General features: G+C 53.6%; 1 protein-coding gene and 1 pseudogene across 4 annotated transcripts; both read right to left on the bottom strand.

The window, feature by feature from the left end:
• Window positions 1-1,281: 1,281 nt before the first annotated feature.
• On the bottom strand, window positions 1,282-21,699 carry PFAS (phosphoribosylformylglycinamidine synthase). Of its 4 annotated transcripts, none has more exons than XM_036094544.2 (28): window positions 21,581-21,699; window positions 18,872-19,050; window positions 18,657-18,792; window positions 18,088-18,193; window positions 17,525-17,714; window positions 17,310-17,415; window positions 16,810-16,950; window positions 16,594-16,718; window positions 16,142-16,270; window positions 15,310-15,441; window positions 15,052-15,180; window positions 9,029-9,102; window positions 8,761-8,917; window positions 8,416-8,477; window positions 8,118-8,279; window positions 7,715-7,840; window positions 7,439-7,570; window positions 7,027-7,257; window positions 6,704-6,884; window positions 6,259-6,342; window positions 5,912-6,067; window positions 5,574-5,693; window positions 5,152-5,297; window positions 4,822-5,029; window positions 4,567-4,658; window positions 4,367-4,481; window positions 3,204-3,527; window positions 1,282-3,096 (listed from the first exon to the last, which is right to left on the bottom strand). In XM_036094544.2, the coding sequence occupies exons 2-28, from the start codon at window positions 19,011-19,013 to the stop codon at window positions 2,786-2,788; spliced, it is 4,017 nt and encodes a 1,338-aa protein (XP_035950437.2). In that variant the 5' UTR covers window positions 19,014-19,050; window positions 21,581-21,699; the 3' UTR covers window positions 1,282-2,785. The 4 variants fall into 4 exon arrangements, with proteins under 4 accessions (XP_035950437.2, XP_077924026.1, XP_077924027.1 ...); XM_078067900.1 differs by having other exon boundaries at window positions 21,214-21,672; XM_078067901.1 differs by having other exon boundaries at window positions 18,872-19,072; window positions 21,581-21,664.
• On the bottom strand, window positions 12,127-13,890 carry LOC118537150 (elongation factor 1-alpha 1 pseudogene; annotated as a pseudogene).
• Window positions 21,700-24,264: the final 2,565 nt, after the last annotated feature.

The raw sequence follows: 24,264 nt of genomic DNA, 5'->3' as shown, positions 1-24,264 counted from the left end.
TTGGGGGGCACCTGGGTGGCTCAGTCGTTAAGCATCTGCCTTTGGCTCAGGTCATGATCCCAGCATCCTGGAATCGAGCCCCACATTGGGCTCCCTGCTCAGCGGGAAGCCTGCTTCTTCCTCTCCCTCTGCCCGCCGCTTCCCCTGCTTGTGCTCTCTCTCAATTGAATAAATAAAACCTTAGAAAAAAAAAAAGTTAAAAAAAAAAGACTACATTTTGGGGGGTGCATGGGGGGTGCAGTCAGTTAAACGTTCAATTCTTGGTTTTAGCTCAGGTCATGATCTTGGTTGGGGTCATGAGATGGAGCCCCGCATTGGGCTCCAAGCTCAGCACGGAGTCTGCCTGAGATTCGCTCTCCCTCTGTCCATCCAGCTCATGCTCGCTCTAAAATAAATAAAGCCTAAAAAATAAAAGACTACATTTTAGGGGGAGGTCGACAATGCAGATTAGGTATTAAGCCCCCTTTTGGGGACTTGGCCTAAGTATGTCATTTGGAGCCTATTGTTTTAAGAGAGGGAGAGAGAGAAAGGTGGGGGGAGGGGCAAAGGAAGAGGGAAAGCATTTTTTTTATTTGAGAGAGAGAGCACAAGCAGGGAGAGGGACAGAGGCGGAGGGAAGCAGACTCCCCTTTGAGCAGGGAGCCCGATGTGGGGGCTTGATCCCGGGACTCCAGGATCACGACCAGAGCTGAAAGCAGATGCTAAACCAATCGGAACCACCCAGGCGCCCCAAGAATTTTTTTTAAAGGCATCTCTCAGCGTAGGAGCTATTTTTCCGCCCAACTTTTTTTTTTTTTAAAGACTTTATTTGAAAGAGAGAGCATGAGCAGGGGAGGGGCAGAGGGGGAGAGAGAGAACCCTAAGCAGACTCCCCACCTAGCTTGGAGCCCAACGTGGGGCTCAATCCCACGACCCTGAGATCATGACCTGAGCCGAAACCAAGAGTCGAAAGCCCAACTGAGCTACCCAGGCACCCCCGTTTTCTTTTTAATTATACATATGGTTTCCCAACATCAGGGAAGAATATTCAAATGCCAAAAATGACCCCTGAGAGCCCCCCCCATCCGCACCCCACCCCCACCCAGCCGCTCAGGGTCAGTTTGCAAAGCAGCAAGAGGCCTGAAACAGTTTTCTTCATGGAGATCATTTAACATTGTATCATCACTATGATACACTCCGTCTCTTCTCCCCGCTGTCCCACCAGAAGCCTGTGCTCAGCAGCCCCTGCCCTCCCACCCGCCAGGGCCCCCCCCGCCCTCCAGGATCTGACTCCAGTCTCCATTCTTGGGGAAATGTCTTTAATGAAGATGTTGAACTACTTCGGAGCAAACGGACTCTGCGTCCAAGTTTCATACACATGCCTGTGAGCAAAGGAAGCGATGGACCGGCTGTCAGCAAGACTGGCCGGTCTCCAAAACCTGTGACCCCAGGATGTCAGGGCACAGCAGCAGGGGTGAGTGGGCCTCCAGCGCTCTGCCCTTGCAAGCTGTGTGGCCCTAGGCCATTCATATAATCCTTACCCTTAATTCCCCCTTTGTAAAAAAAAAAAAAAAAAGGGTGGGGGGGAGGGGCAGCTATCAAGTACCTTGCAGAATTCTTGTGAAAAATACTTTAGATACAGATGAAATGCCAAGCACACACTTGGTTCATGGCACGTGCCATATATAGCCATGGTTTGATTTTTTTTTAAGTTTATTTATTATTAAGTACCCCTCATGCCCAACGTGGGGCTGGAACTCACGACCCTGAGATCAAGAGTCACATACTCTTTGGACTGAGACAGCCAGGCACCTTAGAGCTATTATTTAAAAATTCTATCACATCGTAAAACCCCTGGGGGCAGCGACAGTGCTTGGCACTGTAGCTAATCACCAAACATTAATGGAATGAATGAAACAATGAATGAATGGATGAATGAATGGAGAGAGGGAGGGAGGAGAGAAGGAAGGAAATGGATGGATGGATGACAGAAGGGATGAATGAATGGAGGGAGGGAGGGAGGAGAGAAGGAAGGAAATGGATGGGTGGATGACAGAAGGGATGAATGGAATGGAGGGAGGGAGGCAGGAAGAAATGAATGGAATGGAATGGGATGAAGGCAGGCAGGCAGGCTAAAGGCTTAATTCTAGGGAAGCAGGTGTGACCATTTCTTTCAGGAAGGGAGCTGCTACATCGAGGAGCAAATACTGAGTTCAGAAGGCTGCACTGGTGTAGCCCCAGGACACAGCCGGAGACCGGCTCAGAGAAACTTCTGCAAACTGCGTGCACAGCACAGCGCTACATTTTAAAAAGCGGAATCCAGAAAGCTTCTGCTGTTTTTCTGATGAGAACACGCAGGTCCTGACTTGCAGGCTTTCATACACCCCCAAAGCCCTCAACCCCCGTTACGAGGAAGGGGCACATAAAACATCCCTCCGAGCCCAGAGGAGCGACGGCAGGCACAGCGTGGCGATCACTGGGTAGAGTGTGTGCGTGTGGGGAGAGGGGGCGGGCAATGGAACATTCTCCCGGCCGCGCATCCTCACTTCCCAGTGCGGGCTCTTTCCTCCTTCGGGCCCACAGACAACCCTGTCAGAGCAGAAGAACCAAAGACAGATCCTGTGGCATAAGGCAAAAGCAGGCAGATTAACAAAACCAGCAGGGTTGGGGTTTTTTTTGGCATTTTGGCCCTTGTCTGTCCAAGACGTATTTGGAGAGAAGGTGGGGCGCTTCTGAGTTTGAGGATGGGGAGGACAGCAGACCCCCGGCACAAACCATCAGGCCCAGGGGAGCCTCCCCCGCCTGCTCAGCGGCCTCCTTCCCGGGTCCAGTTTCGGGCATTGATGAAGAGCTGGAGCCAGGGGGAGGCGGTCAGGGTGTCAAACGGGGGGGGTCGCCAAGCCCACTGCCACGGCCGCACGGCCCGCTCAGGGTGAGGCATGAGAGCCAGGTGGCGGCCATCAAGGGAGCAGACGCCTGCCACCCCCCCGGGGGACCCGTTGGGATTCATGGGGTACTGTTCCGTGGGCTGGCCAGCATCATCGGCCCAGTGCAGTGGGGCCAAGCCCCTGGCCTCAATCTGGGCTTGGCGTTCCGGAGAAGAAAATGCCATGTAACCTGCAGGGGGGCCGGGGGGGGTGGAGGAGGGAAGTGAGGGCAAAGCTCCCCACGCCCTCCACCCACGCTGGCCCCCAGACCCTCCCGCCGGCCTTCCGGAGCCTGACCTTCCCCGTGAGCGCTCCACACGGGCAGCACGGCGCCCTCCATCCCTCGCAGCATCAGGGCGGGCCCGGGCCCCACCCGCACGCTGGCCCAGCGGGACTCGAAGCGCCCGGACAGATTGTGACGCAGCACGAGGCCAGGCGGGGCGGGCCAGGGGTCCGGGCCCGGCTCCTCGGCCTCCTCGCTGGGGCTGCCTCCCACCCAGCCCAGCAGAGCCAGCAGCTGACAGCCATTACACACGCCCAGGCTGAAGGTGTCCGGCCGCTGCCGGAAGCGCCTCAGCTCGGCCCCGGCCAGCGGGTGGAAGGTCACGGCAGCTGCCCACCCTAGGAGGAGACAGGGACGTCAGGGTGGGGCTGGCATGGAGGGGGACGGCCGCCTTCCTGTGCCAGCCCGCCCGGTTCCACCCGCCATGACCCCCCCAGCCCCCAACACACGTGTACACACACACACGTGCGCACACACACACACGTGCGCACACATACCCCCGACAGGGCAAATACAAAGGGAAGAAACAGGTTTATCTGCTTAAATGTTGCCATTCCTGGACCAGAGATGGCCCGTAAGTTTTTTGGCCTGGCCAGTAGAGCATTTTCAACACTTTTTATTTAACTGTCTGACGTTTAAAAATAAGACTTCATATAAAAATCTGGATTTGGCGGCACCCCAGTCTGTCAAGCATCTGCCTTCAGCTCAGGTCATGATCCCAGGGTCCTGGGATCAAGCCCCGCCTCGGGCTCCCTGCTCAGCGGGGAGCTTGCTTCTCCCTCTGCCCCTCCCCCTGTTTGTGTTCCTCTCGCTTGCTCGCTCTCTCAAATAAATTCTTAAAAAAAGAAAAAAAAAGAACCATTAAAAAAACAACAATCTGGATTCTTGGCTTCTCTCAGAAACCAGAAAGATCTGGCCACGCTGAACCCGCCTTCCGAGAGCACAACGTGCTGGCGCTGTGTGCTTGCCGCCCCTTTAGACGCGGTCCGTGCCACCCAGCCACCCCGCCTCACGTCAGTTACCCACGGGCCTGCTGCTGGCACCCGGCCCAGAATGAATGTCCTCCCCAGCCCCGGCCCCGCGGAGGTGAGAGGCTGACTCCCGGTCAGGAAGAGGGGGGCCGAGGCAGCTCCGCGGAATGTGCAGCGGAGGGAGCGCGCAGACGCCCGGCACCCACCTTTGGCGGAGCCCAGGACATCCGCAAAGCTGAAGCCGCCCACGAAGGCCACGCCACGGAACGTGTCCAGACCGATTGCCCCCGAGCACAGGTCCTGCATGGTCACGTCCCACACCTGGCAGGACAGGCAGGAGAAGTATAGGAGGACACACAGCCCGAGGCCCAGCCCCGGCCCCAGCTCTGCCGGCCACCCCGCTCACCTCAAACCCGGCCAAGTGGAAGGCATCTGCCATCTCGCGGTCTCCATTACTGCCCTCCTCTCGCAAGATGGCAACGCGGGGCACGGGACCACCTGGGGGAGGGGGAGTGTCTCTGGGCCAGAGGGCTCCTTCCCTACCACAAACCCCCCCCCAGCCACCGGACACCTTTTCCTGGGCAGGCCCCGGCATCCAGGCCTTGGGTTGCAGCCCCCAGGCTGAGGGTTGGGGAAGCCCAGACGGCACAGGGTCCCTCACCAGGCTCGCGGGGCACGGGTGCTGTGGGGAAGGTCGGGGGCAGGCAGTAGCTGGGCCCCGTCCGCTCCCTCAGCCCCTGCTCCTCCTCGGCCACACAGCGCGGCTCTGCTTGCAGCCGGTCCAGCTGGAAACTCGTCTCCTCCCAGACGGCTCGTAGCTGCCCGACAGCCTCCTCCAGGACCACGGCCCCGTTCACGGACACGCGCACCTAGAGCGAGGGGCGCGTCACTCAGGGCTGAGAGCGAGGGGGTCCGGCCTGGGCCCCCCGCCCCCCCGGCTGGCACAGGCGAGCTGCGGCCTCCCCCCTGTGCATCGCCCTGCCCTCCTCACCAGGGCGTGGGGCCCGGCGTCGCCCGTGGGGCCCAGCTCCAGGCAGCGGAGGCCGGCCGCCCGGTAGCGCTCCAGCACCTGGGCCAGGTCTGGCTCCTGCACCTCTAGCAGCAGGCCCGGCTCCTCAGCGAACAGCACAGACAGCGCTGGGAGAACAAGGGGGCACGAGGGTGACGAGGGTGCCGCCGGGGGGTGTGCGGGTCAGAGATGAGGGGAGGCCTGGGAGAGGGACCAAGGATGTGGCCTCAGGGTCTGCGGGGGGAGGGGGCGTCCCAGATGGGTGAGTCACCAGGCTCAGTGGTCAGAGGAGATAGCCAAGGGCTCGGGAACGGGGTTGGGGAACTCCATTTTTTTCACAGGACGTGGGGTCTACAGGGTGGGGCAGGCAGCCCAGGCCCAAGTCCAGACCCCAGGCTCCTCACCGTCGACCCCAGGGGCAGGCACATCCACCTCTATCCCACAATTCCCAGCAAAGGCCATCTCTAGCAGGCAAGTGATGAGACCCCCGTCACTGACGTCATGGCCTGAGCAGAGGAGGCGGTCTGGAGGAAGGAGAAAAATGCTCAGCAGCCCCAGGGCCCAAACCTGGCGGGCCTGCACCTCCTTCTGCAGAGCAGGTCACGTGGGAGAAGGTGGGCACACTCCGAGAACCAGAGGCCAGGGCGACGGAGCCCTCTTGCCCACCCCCCTTACTTGCTCAGCCGGTGAGTGTCTGCCCTGCGTCAGTCACGTGCACCATCTCCCCCAAGGCCTCACTCACCTCTCAGCAGCCCCTGGGTGACGTTAAAGGCACGCACCAAGTTCTCGGGGAGGTCCAGGTCGGGAGGCTGCTCGCCCAGCTGCGAGAAGCATTGGGCCAGAGCCGTGCCCCCCAGCCGGTGCTGCCCGGGGCTCAGAGGCACATACAGCAGAAGGCCTGGGGAGACGGGAAAGGGGTGAGGGAGCTGGACGGCTTAGAATGCCCTGCCCTGCTCACGACCACTAAGGTTCCCAGCATGGGGACAGACCCACAGACCCCCAGTCCCAGAACCAAGACGAGGGGCCCGGACCTCCCGGAGGACCCAGCTCTGAATACACAGCGCAGTGAGGAGGGGGGAGGGCCCGTACCTCCCCCTCCAGGATGCTTGAGGTCTGGGGTCACGGTGGCTGTAATGTTTGGACAGACAGCATAGGCTGAGATGACCAGCGATCCTGCAGAGCAAGGAGGAAGAGAGTGGGGGTGCCCGGAGGCTGCAGGTGTTGGAGCATCCGACTACTGGCTTCGGCTCAGGCCATGATCTCAGGGTCGTGAGATCAAGCCCTGTGTCCGGCCAGCTCTGGGCTCAGCAGGAAGTCTGCGTCCCCTCTCACTCTCCCTCTGCCCCCTCCCTGCTCTCGCCCACAATCTCTAAAATAACTTAAAAAAAAAAAAAGGTAATCACAAACCTCTACCTCTGAAACAAACATTATATGTTAATAAAAAATTAAAAAAAGAGAAAAAGAGGAGTAAGAGAGCGAGGTGCCAGCCCAGCCCTGCAGGTCTGCCCCTCTCCCCGTGAGCCCCGGACCGTACCAGGAGCCCGCACTGTCTCAGAGCCGACCCGGGCGGCCATGCTGAGAGAGTCCTTGCCACCATCCACTGCCACACCCAAGGCTGCCATCACGGTCACCATAGCCTCACAGGCGTCAGCCAGAGCCGCGCCCTCCCCCGGGAGCTTGGCCGCCCACATCCAGTTCCCGCTGCACTTCACGTCCTGGGAAGCGGCGAACACCGGCCGTCAGAGAGAAGAGCGGTGGGGAGTCTGGGCTGGGGGCGGAGGGGCTGGGAAGTCACGGGCAGGAAGGACAAGAGGGCGAGGTGGAGGGTGGGTGCAGATGCGTCCCAGCGGGACTCACCCGGAGGTCGGTGACCAGAGCGAACACCAGGTTGGTGAGGGCTTCGGCCACAGCCAGCCGGGCGGCCACCTTGGGGTCCAGCAGGCTTTTGACGGGCTGCTCTCCCAGAGCTGTGGCAGCCCCGACGAGCTCCTGGTGACTCAGTGCCACGACGGCCACATCTGCCAGGGGGGTCTGCAGGGCTCCCACACACTGCTGCTGGGCCACCAGGCCGCCCACAGAGCGGTCCACCTGCAGAACCAGCTGGGGTTGGCAAGGGGCGGGGGACCCACACACACAGGCCCGAGGCGGCGGGAGCAGGGCAGCAGGCCTTCAGGGCCGCTTCTCCCTTGGGCCTGCTGAATCCCCACAGTCACGGGGAGGGGGAGCAGAGGGAAGGGTACAGGGGCGGAGCAGGGGGTGTGGGGAGCACCTTGTTGGTGAGGTAGCGCTTGCTGGCCACGGCGGGCAGCCTCAGAACGCGCTCCAGAGCCTGGCGCACACGCAGACCCGGGGGCAAGGCCAGGGGCTTCAGCACGGGGAGACTCCTCTGGAGAAAGAACTCCTACAACACAGAAGGTTGACGGGGTGTGAGCAGCTGCGGGAGTGCCGGACACATAGGCGACAAAGCACACGTTGGGCAAAGGGTGGTCGCAAGAGCCGGAGCAGAGAAGGGAGGAAAACCGCCTTCCCTCCCACCCCCACATACCTTCCGAGGCATCTTGCCCAGCACCCAATCCAGCTCCAGGTCCACAGGGGTTGGGGAAGACAAGGGGGGGCCATCCTTCTGGCCATTTCTTCCAGCGGGGCACTCCCGATCGTCCACCAGCACGATCTATGGCCACACAGCCCAGAGGGAAGAAGACTGTGAACCCCAGCAGGGAATACTTCCGGAAAGCCGGGCAGAAGCACGCTTTCCACCCTCTGTCTGGCTTCCCCGTTGAGTACCTGCCCCTGGCCACCTCCTACATGCTGTCCGCCAGTTTGCGTGTCACCGACTCCCATCCTCCTCTCATCTCTTCCCCCTGACGGCTCTCCCTCCCTCCAGCCCGGACACAAGCAGCTCCAAGCCCACCCACTGCGGCCGCCACCGACTCCCTGGGCCAACTCACTCTCCTGTCCCCAGTGATGGTGCCCACAAAGCTGGCCGGGCAGCGTTCCCGAGCGCTGACGCGACTGAGGAAGTCCCGGTCAAGGGGCCTCAACAGAAGTGCATTCGACTCCTGGTACTCGGCTCCCCAGATTTCCAGGGCATTCAGGGTCGGATCCCCAAGCTGCATCCAGGAGGGAGGAGGAAAGGGAAGGGTCAGTGGGCACTCCCCAGTCTCGTGTCTTTGCTAGGAGTCTCGGGGAGAAGGCTGGGGCCGGCGGGGATGGGGACATGGCCAGACCTCAGGGGACAAGGCCCACCTGGAAGCGGCTGGTGTAAATGACGGCCCCGGCGGGGTCACTCAGCTCCTTCAGGACATTGCCTGGTGAGAGGGCGTAGGGGAGAGGTGGTGACCCGGCCATGGTCAGGCCCTGGCCTCCAAAGAAGCCCCTAATTCTATGTGTCCAGCCGCACCCCCACCACCAACCATCCGGCGACAGCAGGCTCCCACGCCCCCCAATGCCGAGCCTCTCCAGAAGGCACAGGGGCTGGAGAATAGGACCCAGGGCCAGGTGGCCACTTGCAGACCCCCAGTGCCTCTGCCTCAGCCGAATGTGGCAAGAGGCCAGGGAGGCCAAGTCCCTCATCCCAACCCCTTTCCTCACCATTGCCACCAGCACCCTGGTCGTGGAGGCTGCAGATGGGGTTCCCCCTGGCGGCCTCCACACAAGCCCGGATCACACGGTTCATCTTCTGTTCCATCTCTGGGTCCCCGCGCTGCACGGCCCCAAAGTCCAGCTCACTGGTGTTGTCTCCCTGCACCTGGGGGAAGAGACGGCAGAGCTCGGCTGGAGGGGCCTGGGGGCTCACACCCCACCGATGCCCAAGGCCTGACAACGTCACGGAGCCTGCCCCTGAGCCGGTCCCACTCACCTGCACAGACGACGCAGCTCCGCCCCCAACTCCGATCCTATAGACAGGACCCCCAACCTTCACCACATCCATGCCTGAGAGGAAGGAAGGAAGAGTCAGGATGCTGGGGAAGCCAACAGAAGAAGCGGGAGCAGGAACAAGTGTAAGGATAAAGGGAAGCGGGTAAGAGGGGAGAGCGATCAATATTACAAACGTACGTATTCTTTTTTTTTTTTTTAAAAGATTTTATTTATCTGACAGAGAGAGAGATAGCGAGAGCAGGAACACAAGCAGGGGGAGTGGGAGAGGGAGAAGCAAGGCTTCCCGCCGAGCAGGGAGCCTGATGTGGGGCTCGATCCCAGGACCCTGGGACCATGACCTGAGCCGAAGGCAGACGCTTAACAACTGAACCACCCAGGCGCCCCCAAACGTACGTATTCTTTGGGTACATACACGTGGCGGAATTTATGCTTCAGCTTTATCAACACAGGCACAAAATCACCTATGCACAAAATTAAACATTGCAGCATCATTTGCGATACCAAAGATAGGAAATACAGTTGACCCGTGAACAACACTGGGGTTAGGGGGTGCTGACCTGCACAGTAAAAAATGTGCACAGAACAATCAACTCCCTCAAAAGTCAACTACTAGTAACCTACTATTGACCAGAAGCTTTACCAATAACAGTTGATTAATAATTAATAAAAACCAATGAACTAATAAATAAATAAAAAACTAACGAACAATTAACACATATTCCGTATGTTACAATACACTGTATTCTTACAATAAAGTAAGCTGGAGAAAAAAGAATATTCAGAAAATCAGAAGGAAAATACGTTTACGTTTTTGAAAAAAATCCATGCACAGTGGACCTGCATGGCTCAAACCCGTGTTGTTCAAAGGGTCAACTGTGATGTAAATGCTAACAAGAGGGAGCTGATTCATAACTTACAGTATATCCATACACTGAAACACTATCCCCCCCAAAAAGAGGATCACATGAATGATTTTTATGATATTTATCAATATGACATGATCTCCAAGATACATATATTGCTAAGTGAAAAGAGCAAGTTACAGAATTATGCGCGCCCCTTTACAATTGCATCAGAAAGAAAATAACAATAATTAACGTAACAACAGAAGCGCAAGACTTACGCACTGAAACTACAACATCTATTAGTAGACCTAAACAAATGGGAACAGATCCCATGTTGACAGAGTAAAAGGTTTAACTTTGTTATGATGACCATGTTCCCAACTGATCTGCAGTCAACCCAATCCCTGTCACAATCTAGCTGTCTTTTTCACAGAAATGGAGCAGCTGATCCTAAAATGTGCACTGAAATGTAAAGGACCTAGAACAGCCAAAACAATCTTGAAAAAGAACAAAATTGGAGGACCCATTCTGCCTGCTTTTAAAACTTACTATAAAGCTGTAGTAATCCAGACGGTGTGGTTCTAGCACAAGGACAGACAGATATATCAATCGATCTGTGGACTATGGAATACAACTGTGAATCCATTATGAACTCTATGTTTATGGCCAGTTGATTTTTGTTTCTTTTCTTCTTTTAAGTTGGCTCCGCACCCAACAGGGAGCTTGAACTCACAACCCCAAGATCAAGAGCCACATGCTCTACCGACTGAGCCAGCCAGGAACCTCCGGGGCAACTGATTTTTGAAAAGTCCCAAGACCATTCAGCAAGGTACGAATAGTCTTTTCAAAACATGGCATTAGGACAACTGGATATCCATGCGTAAAAGAGAGAAGTTAGACTCCTACCTCACACCATATAAAAAAATTCATTCAAAATGTATCAGAGAGCCGTCTGGGTGGCTCAGTCGGTTAAGCGTCTGCCTTCGGCTCAGGTCATGATCTCAGGGTCCTGCGATCGAGCCCCTCGTCAGGCTCCCTGCTCAGAGGGGAGCCTGCTTCTCCCTCTGCCCCTCCCCCTGCTCTTGCTCTCTCTCTCTCTCCTTTTCCCTCTCTCGAATAAATAAAAAATCTTAAAAAACAAAAAAAATGTATCAGAAACCTAAACGTAAAAACTATAATAATACGACAAGAAAACATAGCTGTAAGTCTTTGTGACCTTGGCTTAGGCAATGGTTTTGTTAGCCGTGACATCAAAACCATAAGCAGCAAAGAAAAATATAGATAAACCTGACTTGACCGAAACTAAAAACATTGTTTTCTTCATAAGACACCATGAAAAAAGTAAAAAGACATCCCACAGAACAGGAAAAAATACTTGCAAATCATGTATCTATCTGATAAGCGTTTAGCATCCTGAATACATAAAACTCCTATAACCACCAAAAAAGAAAGACAACCCAATTTAAAAATGGACAGAGAATCCAAAAAAAAAAAAAAAAGACAAAGAATCCAGAAAGACGTTTCCCCAAGGAAGATCTCTAAACACACGTGAAAAGATGCTCAACATCATTAGTCATTAGGGAAATGCAAACCCAAAGCACAATGAGATGCGACTTCAGGCCGTAGGGTGGCTAGAATCAGAGAGACAGGTAACAGGAGTTGGTGAGGATGTGGAGAATTCAGAACCCTCTTACACTGCTGGGGGGAGTGCAAAATGGTGCTTTGGAAACCAGTCTGGCAGTTTTTCGAAAAGCTGGACACAGTTACTGTGCGAGCCCCCGATTCCACTCATAGTTACACAGGCTGGAGGCACGAGAACATAGGGGCCCAGAAAACATGTACACATGTGTTTACAGCAGCATTATCCACACTAGCGGAAGAACCCAGATGTCTACCAACTGATGCACAGATAGACACACAAGAGGTTTGTCCCGAAAAAGGAATGAGGGTCTGGTTCATGCTACCATACCGATAATTCTTGAAAATATTGTGCAAAGTGAAAGGTGCCAAGCACGAAACTCTACATTCTGTGTGATTCCATTCACATGAAATGTCCGGAATAGGCAAACCCACAGAGACAGAAAGTAGATGAGCTGCCGCCAGAGGCTGAGGGAAGAAGACACTGCTAATGGGTATGGTGGTGACAAGAATGTTCTGGAGTTAGTGGTGCTCGAGGCACAGCTTTGTGCCTATCCTAAAACACCGCTGACTTGTACCCTTTAAAAGGGTGAACTTTTTTTTTTTTTCTCATTAAACTTTTGTTTTAATGGGTCTCAAAATTCTGTGACAGATTTTTGGTCAAGTTGTTTCCATTAAAAAGTACTGATTTTAAAAACTAATAACTTAAAACTGCCACACACACACAAAAAAAACAAATGGTCCACAAAACATTCTCCTTTCCTTCTGAAGGTTTTACGATGCATTGTTATCATTAACCAGTCTTTTACTATTAAACTTAAATGGCCAATTGACACAAACAGTTCTGAGACCGTTCTTCCACCACTGATTAAGACTGGGGTGGCAGGTATTGGGGATAATATTCATTTAGCCTTCTGAGCTTTCTGGGCAGCCCTGGTGACCTTGCCAGCTCCAGCTGCTTTCTTGTCCACTGCTTTGATGACACCCACAGCAACCGTCTGTCTCATGTCACGAACAGCAAAACGGCCCAGAGGAGGAGAGTCAGAGAAGCTCTCAACACACATAGGCTTGCCAGGAACCATATCAACAATGGCAGCATCACCAGATTTCAAGAACTTGGGACCATCTTCCAGCTTTTTTCCAGAACGACGATCTATCTTCTCCTTCAGCTCAGCAAACTTGCAAGCAATGTGAGCTGTGTGACAATCCAGCACAGGTGCATATCCAGCACTGATTTGGCCTGGATGGTTCAGGATAATCACCTGAGCTGTGAAGCCAGATGCTTCCATTGGTGGGTCATTTTTGCTGTCACCAGCCACATTGCCACGACGAACATCTTTGACAGATACGTTCTTCACATTGAAGCCCACATTGTCCCCAGGAAGAGCCTCACTCAAAGCTTCATGGTGCATTTCAACAGACTTTACTTCAGTTGTAACACTGACTGGAGCAAAGGTGACCACCATGCCAGGTTTAAGAACACCAGTCTCGACTCGGCCCACAGGGACAGTACCAATACCACCAATTTTATAGACATCCTGGAGAGGCAGACGCAAGGACTTGTCAGTTGGACGAGCTGGTGGCAGAATGCAATCCAGAGCTTCAAGCAGTGTGGTTCCACTGGCATTCCCATCTTTACGGGTGACTTTCCATCCCTTGAACCAAGGCATGTTAGCACTTGGCTCCAGCATGTTGTCACCGTTCCAACCAGAAATTGGCACAAATGCTACTGTGTCGGGGTTGTAGCCAATTTTCTTAATGTAGGTGCTGACTTCCTTAACGATTTCCTCGTATCTCTTCTGGCTGTAGGGTGGCTCAGTGGAATCCATCTTGTTAACACCAACAATTAGTTGTTTTACACCCAGGGTGTAAGCCAGAAGGGCATGCTCACGGGTCTGCCCATTCTTGGAGATACCGGCTTCAAATTCACCGACACCAGCAGCAACAATCAGGACAGCAGTCAGCCTGACATGTGCCTGTAATCATGTTTTTGATGAAGTCTCTGTGTCCTGGGGCATCAATGATGGTCACATAATACTTGCTGGTCTCGAATTTCCACAGGGAGATATCAATGGTGATACCACGTTCACGTTCAGCTTTCAGTTTATCCAAGACCCAGGCATACTTGAAGGAGCCCTTTCCCATCTCAGCAGCCTCCTTCTCAAATTTTTCGATAGTTCTTTTGTCGATCCCACCACATTTGTAGATCAGATGACCAGTAGTGGTAGACTTGCCCGAATCTACGTGTCCAATGACGACGATGTTGATGTGAGTCTTTTCCTTTCCCATTTTGGTTCAGGTTGAGCGGTGGTTTTCACGACACCTGTGTTCTGGCGGCAAACCCGTTGCGAAAAAGCAAGGGTGAACTTTACGGTACACGGATTACATCTCAATAAAGTGGTTATTAAAAAAAAAAAAAAAGTGTGCGCCTATGTTACTTGTTTTATTTTTTTTTAATTTTTTATTGTTATGTTAATCCCCATACATTACATCATTAGTTTTAGATGTAGTGTTCCATGATTCATTGTTTGTGCATAACACCCAGTGCTCCATGCAGAATGTGCCCTCCCCAATACCCATCACCAGGCTAACCCATCCTCCCACCCCCCTCCCCTCTAGAACCCTCAGTTTGTTTTTCAGAGTCCATCGTCTCTCATGGTTCTTCTCCCCCTCCGATTTCCCCCCTTCATTCTTCCCCTCCTGCTACATTCTTCTTCTTTTTTTTTTTTTTCTTAACATATATTGCATTATTTGTTTCAGAGGCACAGATCTGAGATTCAACAGTCCTGCACAATTCACAGCGCTTACCAGAGCACATACCCTCCCCAGTGTCCATCACCCAGTCACCCCATCCCTCCCACCCCACCCCCCACTCCAGCAACCCTCAGTTTGTTTCCTGAGATTAAGAATTCCTCATATCAGTGAGGTCATATGATTATGTTACTTGTTTTTTAAAAAAAAGGACAAATACGCATACAGGTCTGTTCATAGATGCAGGAAAATACCTCCGGTCAGATACCCAAGTCACTGGTTTACACCGGTTATCTCTGGGGAGGGAAACTGGGAGGTCAAGGGAAGGACAGCTTTCACTGTATGACCTTTTTTGCCTTTTAAGTTCTGAACCACGTGACCGGGTCACCTCTTCCATAAACGTGACCTGGCTCTTATTTTGACTCCAGCACGACGCAGCACACGATGGGGCCTAATGGACGTTTGCCCCCCTGAACTGAGCGGGCAGATAAAAGCCCTGGCGCGCGGCAGTCACTGAACAAACATGGGTTGGCCTGACTTAGCCGGTGGGTCCCTGCCACGCGGGAGGAAATGGGGGCACACACAGAGGCAGTGCAGACCGAGCGCCCCACTGGCGTAAAGCCCTATCCTGCCTTGGAAACCTGTACCGGGAGGAGAGACATGTGCTGGGAGATGAAAAACCAACCTAGGAAGTGGCCTCTGAACTCCCCTCCGGCAGTGCTGGGACAAAGCTGGCTGGATATGGAGAAAAGGGGCGGCGGGCTCTTACCTGGCTCCGGGGGCTCCTTGCTCACATGCTCAGCTTCCATGGACCCGATGCCCCCGCTAAACATGATGGGCTTGATCCACTCACGCCGCTGGCCGTCGGGGAGCTGGAGACCCAAGGAGCGGGCGAAGCCTGGAGCGTGGACACCCCAGGGAGAGGGGGCAGAGTCCGGTCACCCAGTATCCCCCAGCACCCACTCAGTCATACACCCCACCCCCCTCTGGTACTCGGTGTCTGTTATCCCGACACCCCCAGCCTCACCGGCCAGCACTGGCTCCCCAAACTTGTTGCCGTAATCAGAAGCCCCATTACTGGCCTCAATGGCGACCTCCAGAGGCAGGGCGAAGTTCCCAGGATACTGGAAACTTGGGTCCTCCCAGGGCAGATTATAACCTGGAAGGAAAGCACAAAGTTGGCTGGACCGTTAAGACAGGACACAGAGGAGCCAGAGTCCTTCAGGAAGAGTCTAACTAAGCCACCAAGGACCACCCATGCGGGTAGAATGTCCCATTTTAGGAAATCCTATTTCAGGAAGATGTAGGGCCTACAATAAAGCACCGACCTTGCTCCCTAGGTCCCATGCCAATTTTCCCTCTGAGTCTTAGGATCAGGGTTCTTAAGGCTCTCTAAGAAATTGGACTTTGGGGGCGCCTGGGTGGCTCAGGTGCTTAAGCATCTGCCTTCAGCTCAAGTCATGATCTCAGGGTCCTGGGATTGAGCCCCGCACTGGGCTCCCTGCTCAGTGGGGAGTCTGCTGCTCCCGCTCTCCCTCTCTCTGTCCATCACAAATAAATAAATAAAATCTTAAAAAAAAAAAAAAGGAAAAGAAATAGGACTTGGGGGACAGGTGGTCATGAGACTGACCCAGTATCATGTTTCCTTGCTGAGCAGGTGCTAGTTTATAAAGAAAATGGCGGTTCTGCAAAGCCTGTCTGGTGACTTGGGTTTCCCCTGGCCTAGAGTCCTCACGGCAACGGGCCAGCTACTCTAGGGCCTGCCTCCCAAGAAAAGGCACCCAGGATGACCTAAGAGATAGAAGTGCTCCATGCCCTCCAGGACAAGGAAGAGAAGGTAGGGAGGAAGGAGGTGGGACCTGGGATGTGCAGGTTTCCAAAGCAATAGCCAGCAGTGCCAGCCACCACGTGGGCCCCGCGGCCCGTGCACTGGATATCTCGGATCCGGCCCCCTGTGCCTGTGGTCGCACCGCTGAAGGGGGCCACTCCTGTAAAGAGATGGGGGAGACGTGTGGGTACCAAAGAGACAAACCTCAGTTCTGACCACCCCATTAAAAATCAGGATGGGACGCCTAGGTAGCTCAGTCGGTTAAGCACCCGACTCTTATCTCCGCTCAGGTCTTGACCTCAGGGTGGTGAGTTCAAGCCCCACGTTGGGCTCCATGTCAGGCATGGAGCCTACTTAAAAAAAAAAAAAAAAAAAAATCAGGACAACCAGCCTCCCTGATTGTTTTTCCCAGGCCCGGACCGGAGGACCTTCACTCTACCCGACACTCTGATCTCATCGATCCATCCCCGGGACCCAGCTCACCTGTGGGGAAGTTGTGGGTCTCTGCCGTGAAGACGACGTGTCTCAGGGCCTGCTGTTGCCGGAAGCAGCTTGGCTGTGTGGGGTCCTCGGGCCGTAGGAATCGGACTTCCTTCCCCTGGATTGCGCTGTGGACACAGTGGTTCTGGACCTTGCTTCCTTCCTGGGGCCTCCCCTGCCCTGAGCCTGCCGTCCCCCCCGACCTCAGGCACAGCCCACCTGCTGTTGTCACAGAACTTGAGGACGTTGTTGGGGTTCGAGGACGCCTGGGTGCTCATGATGGACTCAAAGAGGGAGCGTGCCAGCTCCTGCCCGTCCATGTGGAGAAGGCCCTTGAAGAACCAGTGTCGACTGTGTTCGCTGCAGGGGTGAGGCGGGGAGGGAAGGAAAGGCAGAAAGCTGGGTCACTTCTCACGCCATGCCGTGTCGTCTCAGCAATCAGCAACAGTTAACGGCCGACTCTGACATAGAGAACAAGTCAGAATAGATTCCAAAAAGCCATAACCTTCAAACGTCCTGTCACTGTGGATTGCTCAGATCCAAAGTGAATATGAAATCGAGACTTGGGTATAGACTACCAGATGGAGGAGGAGCCCGGGCCCTCAAACGGACTCAGGGACACCCCCGAGCCACAGGAGAGCCACGAACGCAAGTCCCCGTGTCCTTCCCTTCCAACCTCCCCGGGCTCAGCCTTCAGAACGTCCCCATCGCCCCACCACCTATTGGACTGAGCCAAGTCGAAGGCCTCCACGGTGCTGGGGTTCCGCTGCAGCTCCTGGAAGCGTCTGGTGTAGAAATCCAGGTCCCAGGAGTCTAGGGCCAGGCCTAGGAGACAACCCGGGAGAGATGACTGTAAGGCTCAGGTCGCCAGGTCCCGGGGCTCAGCGCCCCGACTGGCCTCGCCTGGGCCTCCCTCCCAGGCACCCCGGCGCACCCAGCTCCTGGTTGGCCTTCTCCAGGGCACACCGGCCCTCAGCCAGGATGTTGATAGAGCCGTTGAGAGGTGTGGAAATGCTCCCAAGGGAGAAGCTCTGGATGGGACGGGGGAAGTGCTGCTCGGTCATGCGGTCATGCAGGGCGGCCAGAGCGATGGTCTTCATCTCCGCTGATGGAGGGTGGGCGAACTAGGGGCAAACACACACAAGACGGCAGGAGGTGGAGGGCTGAAGTCTGGACAGAGTGGTGCACCCCGGGTCCTCCCAGTCATGCAGGGCCAGCCCATGGCTAATCTGCGTGGTGCCCGAGTGCCGATTAGAAAGACACGCCCCATCCAGGCACGAGCCCATGTAAGGATGCCCAGATTAGCAAGGGGACCACAGGCTGGACTTCCTTCCCATTCAGCCCTCGACCAGGAAGTCTCAGGCAGTGAACAACCTGCCAACAAGACAGGCCTAAAGCCAAGAGCTCCTCCCCATTTCTCCCGAGTTCAGGACCTCATCTCTTTTATCTCTGGCCCAGCTCCTCCTCCCCCTCACCACGGATAGCCCAACACCTCACCAAGAGCAGGTAGCGCCGGGTGGTCTCCACGCGATCCACAGCCCCCAGCCCAGCAGCCCAGCACACTGACACGACGTTGGTGGATGCTGGGGTCGAGAAGTTCAGCCTGAGGAGTGGGCTGGATGGTTAGGACCTGAGAGCGCCAGCCGAGAAGGTGGATCCCGCCCACAGCTGTCCCACTGACCTCTCACCTCTATCCCCCTCCCCACTGGCCTCTAGCCTCAGACCCGGGCACCAAGAAACCTGCTTTTGAAGGTCACTCAAATCAAACCGGACCTGTCCTTCCAGCATAAAATGCTTTGACATCTTACTTCTCAGAATGCAATCTGTTTTACTTACAGAACATGCCTAGCAGCTGGCTCAGTCTTTCAAAGACATCTTCCCATATGGGGAAGGCAGATGCATGGCCTTCTAAGCAGGGAGTAGGATGGAGTAAAGGGAAAACAGACCTGTCAAGGGTCACAGGAGAAGGAAGAAGAGGAATGGGAGTGGAAGGGGTGGGCAGTGCGTCTGGAAGGGAGCTCGGCCTGAGAACATGGAATGCCTTTACCCTGGGCTGAAACACTCGCCTGGGCCCAACCTCCAGCAGCAGGTCGTTGGAGTCAGGATGGAGCCAGGACTCCTGAGCAACATCACCCAGTAACAAGGGGCAGCCAAAGAGCCATGTCAGCTTCTTCATCTCCTCAGCACTCGGGAGGGACTTGGCTGCAGGGGGACAGGACGGGGATATGCTGAGACCCTGCCCGGCCTGGCACCGCCCCGCCCATCCAGTACTTGGCCCAACCTGTCCAGTTCACGTTGTAGCACAGCTCTGTCTTAACACCCTGCAGCGCTGGCAGCTTCCCTTGGAGCTTCCTCCGAGCGTGTCCAGAAGCTGCCCTCTCATGGCCAGAGGGATGGACATAGAAGTGAAGAACGGAGGCCATCGCTGGAGCTGTCCGTTGTGGGAAATGACGTAGATCCCTGAAAGGTAATTAGCTATTCCCTGTCAAACAGATTTCAGATTTCCAAGACAGCTGAGGCTCTGGAGGCATTAGGGATGGGGTGGGGAAAACGGGCATTCGGAGAGATGAGATACTCTGAAAAACGGAAGCTCGGGGGGCTTCATCCTGCAAAATGTGGGAACAGGGAATACGGGTACAACCTTGGCACGTGATCCTTGAGCCCTGCACTTTGCTGGGCCCCAGGCAAGGTCTTAGGAACACCGCTCTGAAGACAAAAACCATTTCTGCCCTCACAGACCTTACATTTTATTGAGGGAGACAGGCAAGCGCCCCGACATTTCCAGCCCAGTGTGGTTAAGGCTGAGAGATTGTGGCTACCAGCCTAGCACTTGAGGAATTAGGGAAGACTTTCTGGAAAAAATAGCATCTAAATGTAAACCCACAGGATGAGCTGGACTGGGCCCAGTTGGTGGAGTCAGAGGACACCATTGTTCTGGTATGCCTCTACTTTCTGGCTGCTCCAGCTCAGGCACCTGTCCTTCACTCTCTTCTGTCTACATGCTCTTCCCAAGTTGACTGCATCCAGACCCGTGGCCTTAAATACCATCTAGTAGATTGAGCCAACGAAACTGCCAGGATTCAACCCTTTTTGTCCAAAAACGGCAATTTCATCTCATTCAAGTCGCTATCTGCCAACAGATTCCATAACTTAATTCAATCCTGACTCTCCCGGACACTCCAAACTGGTACATTAAAATGCTCACGTGACATCTCCACGTGGATGTCTCATAAACACCGATGGTAGTCTGTTTGGGCCAAAACAGAAATTCTGATCTCTCCCTTCTCCAGACCTCCTGTTCTCCCAGTCTTCCCCATCCAATCAGCACACAGGCCAAAATACAGTCAACCTCACTTCTTCCCGAGCCCTCTCTATATCTAATCCATCAGCAAATCTATGTCCAAACATATCCCAAATCTGTCCACATCCTTTTTTTTTTTTTTATTTACTTGACAGAGAGAGACAGAAGAGAGGAAACACAAGCAGGAGGAGAGGGAGAAGCAGGCTCCCCACTGAGCAGGGAGCCCTATGCGGGGCTCAATCCCAGGACCCTGGGATCATGACCCGAGCCGAAGGCAGATGCTTAACCAACTGAGCCACCCAGGCGCCCCTGTACACATCCTTTCATCTTTGCTACCATCACTCCTTCAAGCCATGACCGTCACTCACTTGGGGCCTCCTGAATAGCACCCCTGATTCCACTCCTGCCCCAACCACAAACCATTTGCCGTATTTCAACATAAGTGAGATCATGGCTTCTCATCACACATGGTATAAGCTTCTAACTCAGGACCCTGGCTCACCTAGCCTGGCCCCCTGCCCACTTCTCCAACCCTATCTCACACCATGATCTTTTTCACCTGCAACGCCCCCACCACACTTGCTTCTTTTGTATTCTAACTTGCCAACCTCAGTTTTGGAAGGCCATTTTCTCACCCTGATATTTGCATGGCTAGCATTTTTTTTTTTTTTTTTAAGATTTTATTTATTTGACACAGAGAAAGAAGCAGGCAGAGGGAGGGAGAGAGAAGCAGGCTCCCTGCTGAGCAGAGAGCCCCATGATGCAGGGCTCAATCCCAGGATCCTGAATCATGACCTGAGCCTAAGGCAGAGCCACCCAGGTGTCCCATGTCTAACTAGCACTTTCTTATTTAGATTCCTGGCCTCTAGCGAGGGACTTCCTCAACCCACTCCTATCAGACAGCCCTATCTTATTTTCCTATATAGTATTTAGCAGTACTTGAAATTTTATCTTATCTATTTACTACCTCACATTTCATTTTATTTTTATTTATTTTTAATACGTGCCATTTTAACTTATTTAAAACTCTACCTTCCCCACTAGAACAAAATCTCCACGTGGGCACGGACTGTAGCTGTCTTATCTCCACTGGATTGCCAAGGCTTGGAAAAACAGGTGGGGCTTAAAAAGGAAAAAAAAAAAATCTAGCATTTGCTGACTGACTGAAGGAACTCTCGATTTACATCCCTCGGCAGCCCCTCCCGCCCTTTCAGGCCAGGCCTCATTTCAGGGAAGGATGCTGGATCCCGGTTTCTCAGCGCTCCCCACCCCATTCTGATCACCCTTTCTAAAGTCAGGCCCCTCACGGTTGTCCTTTATACCGTGACCGCCACAGGATTTATCACATCCGCCTTAGATCTACCAGGCACGCTCCAAGAGCGCAGGGGCAGGGCTGTCTCTATCGGGGCTGCATGCCCAACGACTAGGAGGACATCAGCGAGGCAGTCGGCAGGGAGGCTTTCTGGTGGCGGAAGAAACTGGGCAAGAGGGGCTGACTTTAGGTGCGGGGGTGTCCTCCCCTGACTCGCGTCTACGGACCGCGCACATGGTCGCAGGAAAGGGCCCCAGCTGGACGCCGCTGTGCCCGCTGGGGACACGGAAGTGGCCCGCATCAATGAGGCCGGGGGTGAGCGCGGAAAGGGATGCAGCAAGCAAGTAGCAAGGATGACCCAGGAGAGCGATACGCACGTGAGAGATGGCCGGGACACACTCGCGGACCGATGGCACCCCGATGAGTCATCCGAGGGCGCCAAGGAAGACGCGGCCCGGGCGGCGCCCCGCCCACTTCCGCGCGCCCCCGTCCGCGGAGCCGCGCCCGGGGGGTGTAGCTGCGCAATCTCGCCTGGAGGGCGCCTGGCTGGCGCGGGCTGCCTTCAGCTCAGGTCATGATCTCAGGGTCCTGGGATTGAGCCCTGCTCAGTGGGGCATTTGCTTCTCCCTCTCTCTCCGTCTGCACACGCGCTGTCTCTCTCAAATAAATAAAATCTTTAAAAATTGTAAAAAAATAATGAATACTCCTTTGGAAACTTCCTTTATCTCTACCCCCAGGATACAGGTTGGCAATCATCCCCCAAGCATATGACCCACCAATATACATCTGAGGGGTCTCACGACTAAGGTTTTATTAGATAGTAATAAATGACCTTTTCCCAACAATAGCTAGCCCCCTCAAGGTCTTAGAAACCTTGCTTCCAAAATGCTGCCCCTAACCTCCTCCCAACTTGAAATATATAATGAACCACTCCTCATGACCCCAGTGCAGCTCTTTCTGCCCACGGGTCCTGTCCCGTGCTTTAATAAAACCACCTTTTTGCACCAGAGATGTCTCAAAAATTCTTGGCTGTAGCTTTGAACCCTAACATCGTTTCTACATCATAGCCATGAAAGAAAGGCATCCGACAGGGCAAAGGAGGCCATAAGTACAGTGTTCAGGGAGAGAGGGAATAACACTGCGTCCTCTCTCCTGTCCTCAAGTTCCCACATAAACTGTTTCTGTCTCTCATTAGCCAAACCTAATCTGAAGCCTGAGGGCAAGGAAGCTGGAGTGGCGTGGCAGGGCGTGCCAGGACAAACGCAATACCTGGTGCAGTGGTCTTTTTAATGAGTCACACAACAAAGAAATGGTCAGAGTAAAAAGTGAAAGTCTTTATCTTCATCTCTCTCCTTATTCATTCCCCTCCGCACTACAGGTTCAAGACAAGGGTAAGGCAAGTGAGGCATCTAGGGTGCAAAACTTAGAGAAGTACTTAAAATGTTCACCTAATTCCAACCCTGCCCCAGACATAACAGTAACTACCTGTTTGGTGTATAAAGTTCCAGGCTATTGAAATGAGTACTCTCAGCCTCGCTTCTGACAGAGGCCATATGTTGATCTTTGACATCTGAGCACTTCTTGCTTTCTTTCCCTTCAGGCACTCCTTGGCTCCATCCAGTACCTACCTTCCAGAACCTTTCAGAACTTTCCAGAATCTTCCAGGAGCCTTAGTTTGCTCAGCTCTCTGGTCCTATTTCCTTCACATTTTCTTTCTTTCTCTCTGTGTGTGTGTGTGTGTGTGTGTGTTTTAAGGCTCCATTCCCAACATGAGGATTGAACTCACAACCCTGGGATAAAGAGTTACCTGCTCTACCAACTGAGCCAGCCAGATGCCCCTCCTCCACATTTTAGTAGTCCCAGGGCACCATAAAATTTCAGCTTTCACCTCCATAGAGTGACTTCCAGATTTATCCTTTTGGCCCTAATCCCTCTCCTGACTTGGGTCCCATATATCCAGCTGCCCCTTGGACAAGTACAAACTGTTCAAATCACCAGGTCTGGAGACAACACACTTCCTTCCCTGTGTGTGACGGGCCAGCCACTCTTGGTGCTTCCCTAGTATCTCCCCCTCTCCCACCACATTCCTTGAAGATGCTTATTAAATCAAGCTTGATCTACTTCAGTGGCTTGCTATTCTCTTGTGCCCCTCTCATTTGGTCTTGCATGCTGCCACCAGATTAACCTACATTTAAATCACACCACAGAGGGACACCTAGGTGGCTCAGTCGGTTAAGTGTCTGCCTTTGGCTCAGGTCATGATCCCAGGGTCCTGGTATCAAGTCCTGCATCAGGCTCATTGCTCAGTGGGAGCCTGCTCTCCCTGACAAATAAATAAAACTTAAAAAATAAATAAATCACACCAGTGGGGGCTTGGTGAGGGGGTAGATTTAGTACAACTCTCTCTGATCACTGTAGCTTAAATTCAACACTCCCTCCTAGGAACTATCAAAAGTAAATCCACATCTCCGTGGATTTGGTAAATAGAAGGAGCCTTCCGAGTTGAGAAAATATTGGAAGCAAAAGGAATGATCAGGTTTGGGACTTTAGGCTTTGACAGGTGTCCTAACACGGGTGATATTTTGGAGAATTTGTTGTTTTGTTGGAAAGGGAAGGAACATCTCTGTTGTAATCATGGGAAACAACTGCAAAGATTCACTTTATAAAGAATTTGGCACCACAGTGTCCTGCATAACTAGTTTATGCAGTAAGGAACAGAGAGCTTGCATCAAATGTGCGGTTGAATCAGGGGATACCATAACTTGTAGAATTAAAGTCTTTAGGGGCGCCTGGGTGACTCAGTTCTCGAGCGTCTGCCTTCAACTCAGGTCGTGATCTCAGGGTCCTGGGATTGAGCCCTGCATGGGGCTCCCTGCTCAGTGAGAAGCCTGCTTCTCCCTCTCTCACTCCCCCTGCTTGTGTTCCCTCTCTTGCTTTGTCTCTCTCTGTCAAATAAAATCTCAAAAAAAAACAACAAAATTGAAGTCTTTATTTCCTGTCAAATGATGACAAGAGCATTCTTTTTGTCTACAATGTTTATACTATCTTGTTCCAAAAATTT

The sequence above is a fragment of the Halichoerus grypus genome, chromosome 2 (genome assembly GCF_964656455.1).
Source record: "Halichoerus grypus chromosome 2, mHalGry1.hap1.1, whole genome shotgun sequence".
In the NCBI taxonomy this organism is placed as follows: Eukaryota; Metazoa; Chordata; class Mammalia; order Carnivora; family Phocidae; genus Halichoerus; species Halichoerus grypus.
Note: the sequence above shows the minus strand (reverse complement) of the source record. Positions and strands in the feature narration are given on the sequence as shown.

Excerpts from the sequence above, each read along its gene's own strand:
- PFAS (XM_036094544.2), bottom strand. The coding sequence starts at position 19,013 with ATGGCCTCCGTTCTTCACTTCTATGTCCATCCCTCTGGCCATGAGAGG. Across the intron at positions 8,280-8,415 it reads TTTACACCAGCCGCTTCCAG|CTTGGGGATCCGACCCTGAA; the intron begins GTGGGCCTTGTC and ends TCCTGGATGCAG. Across the intron at positions 6,343-6,703 it reads TGAGACAGTGCGGGCTCCTG|GATCGCTGGTCATCTCAGCC; the intron begins GTACGGTCCGGG and ends CTTGCTCTGCAG.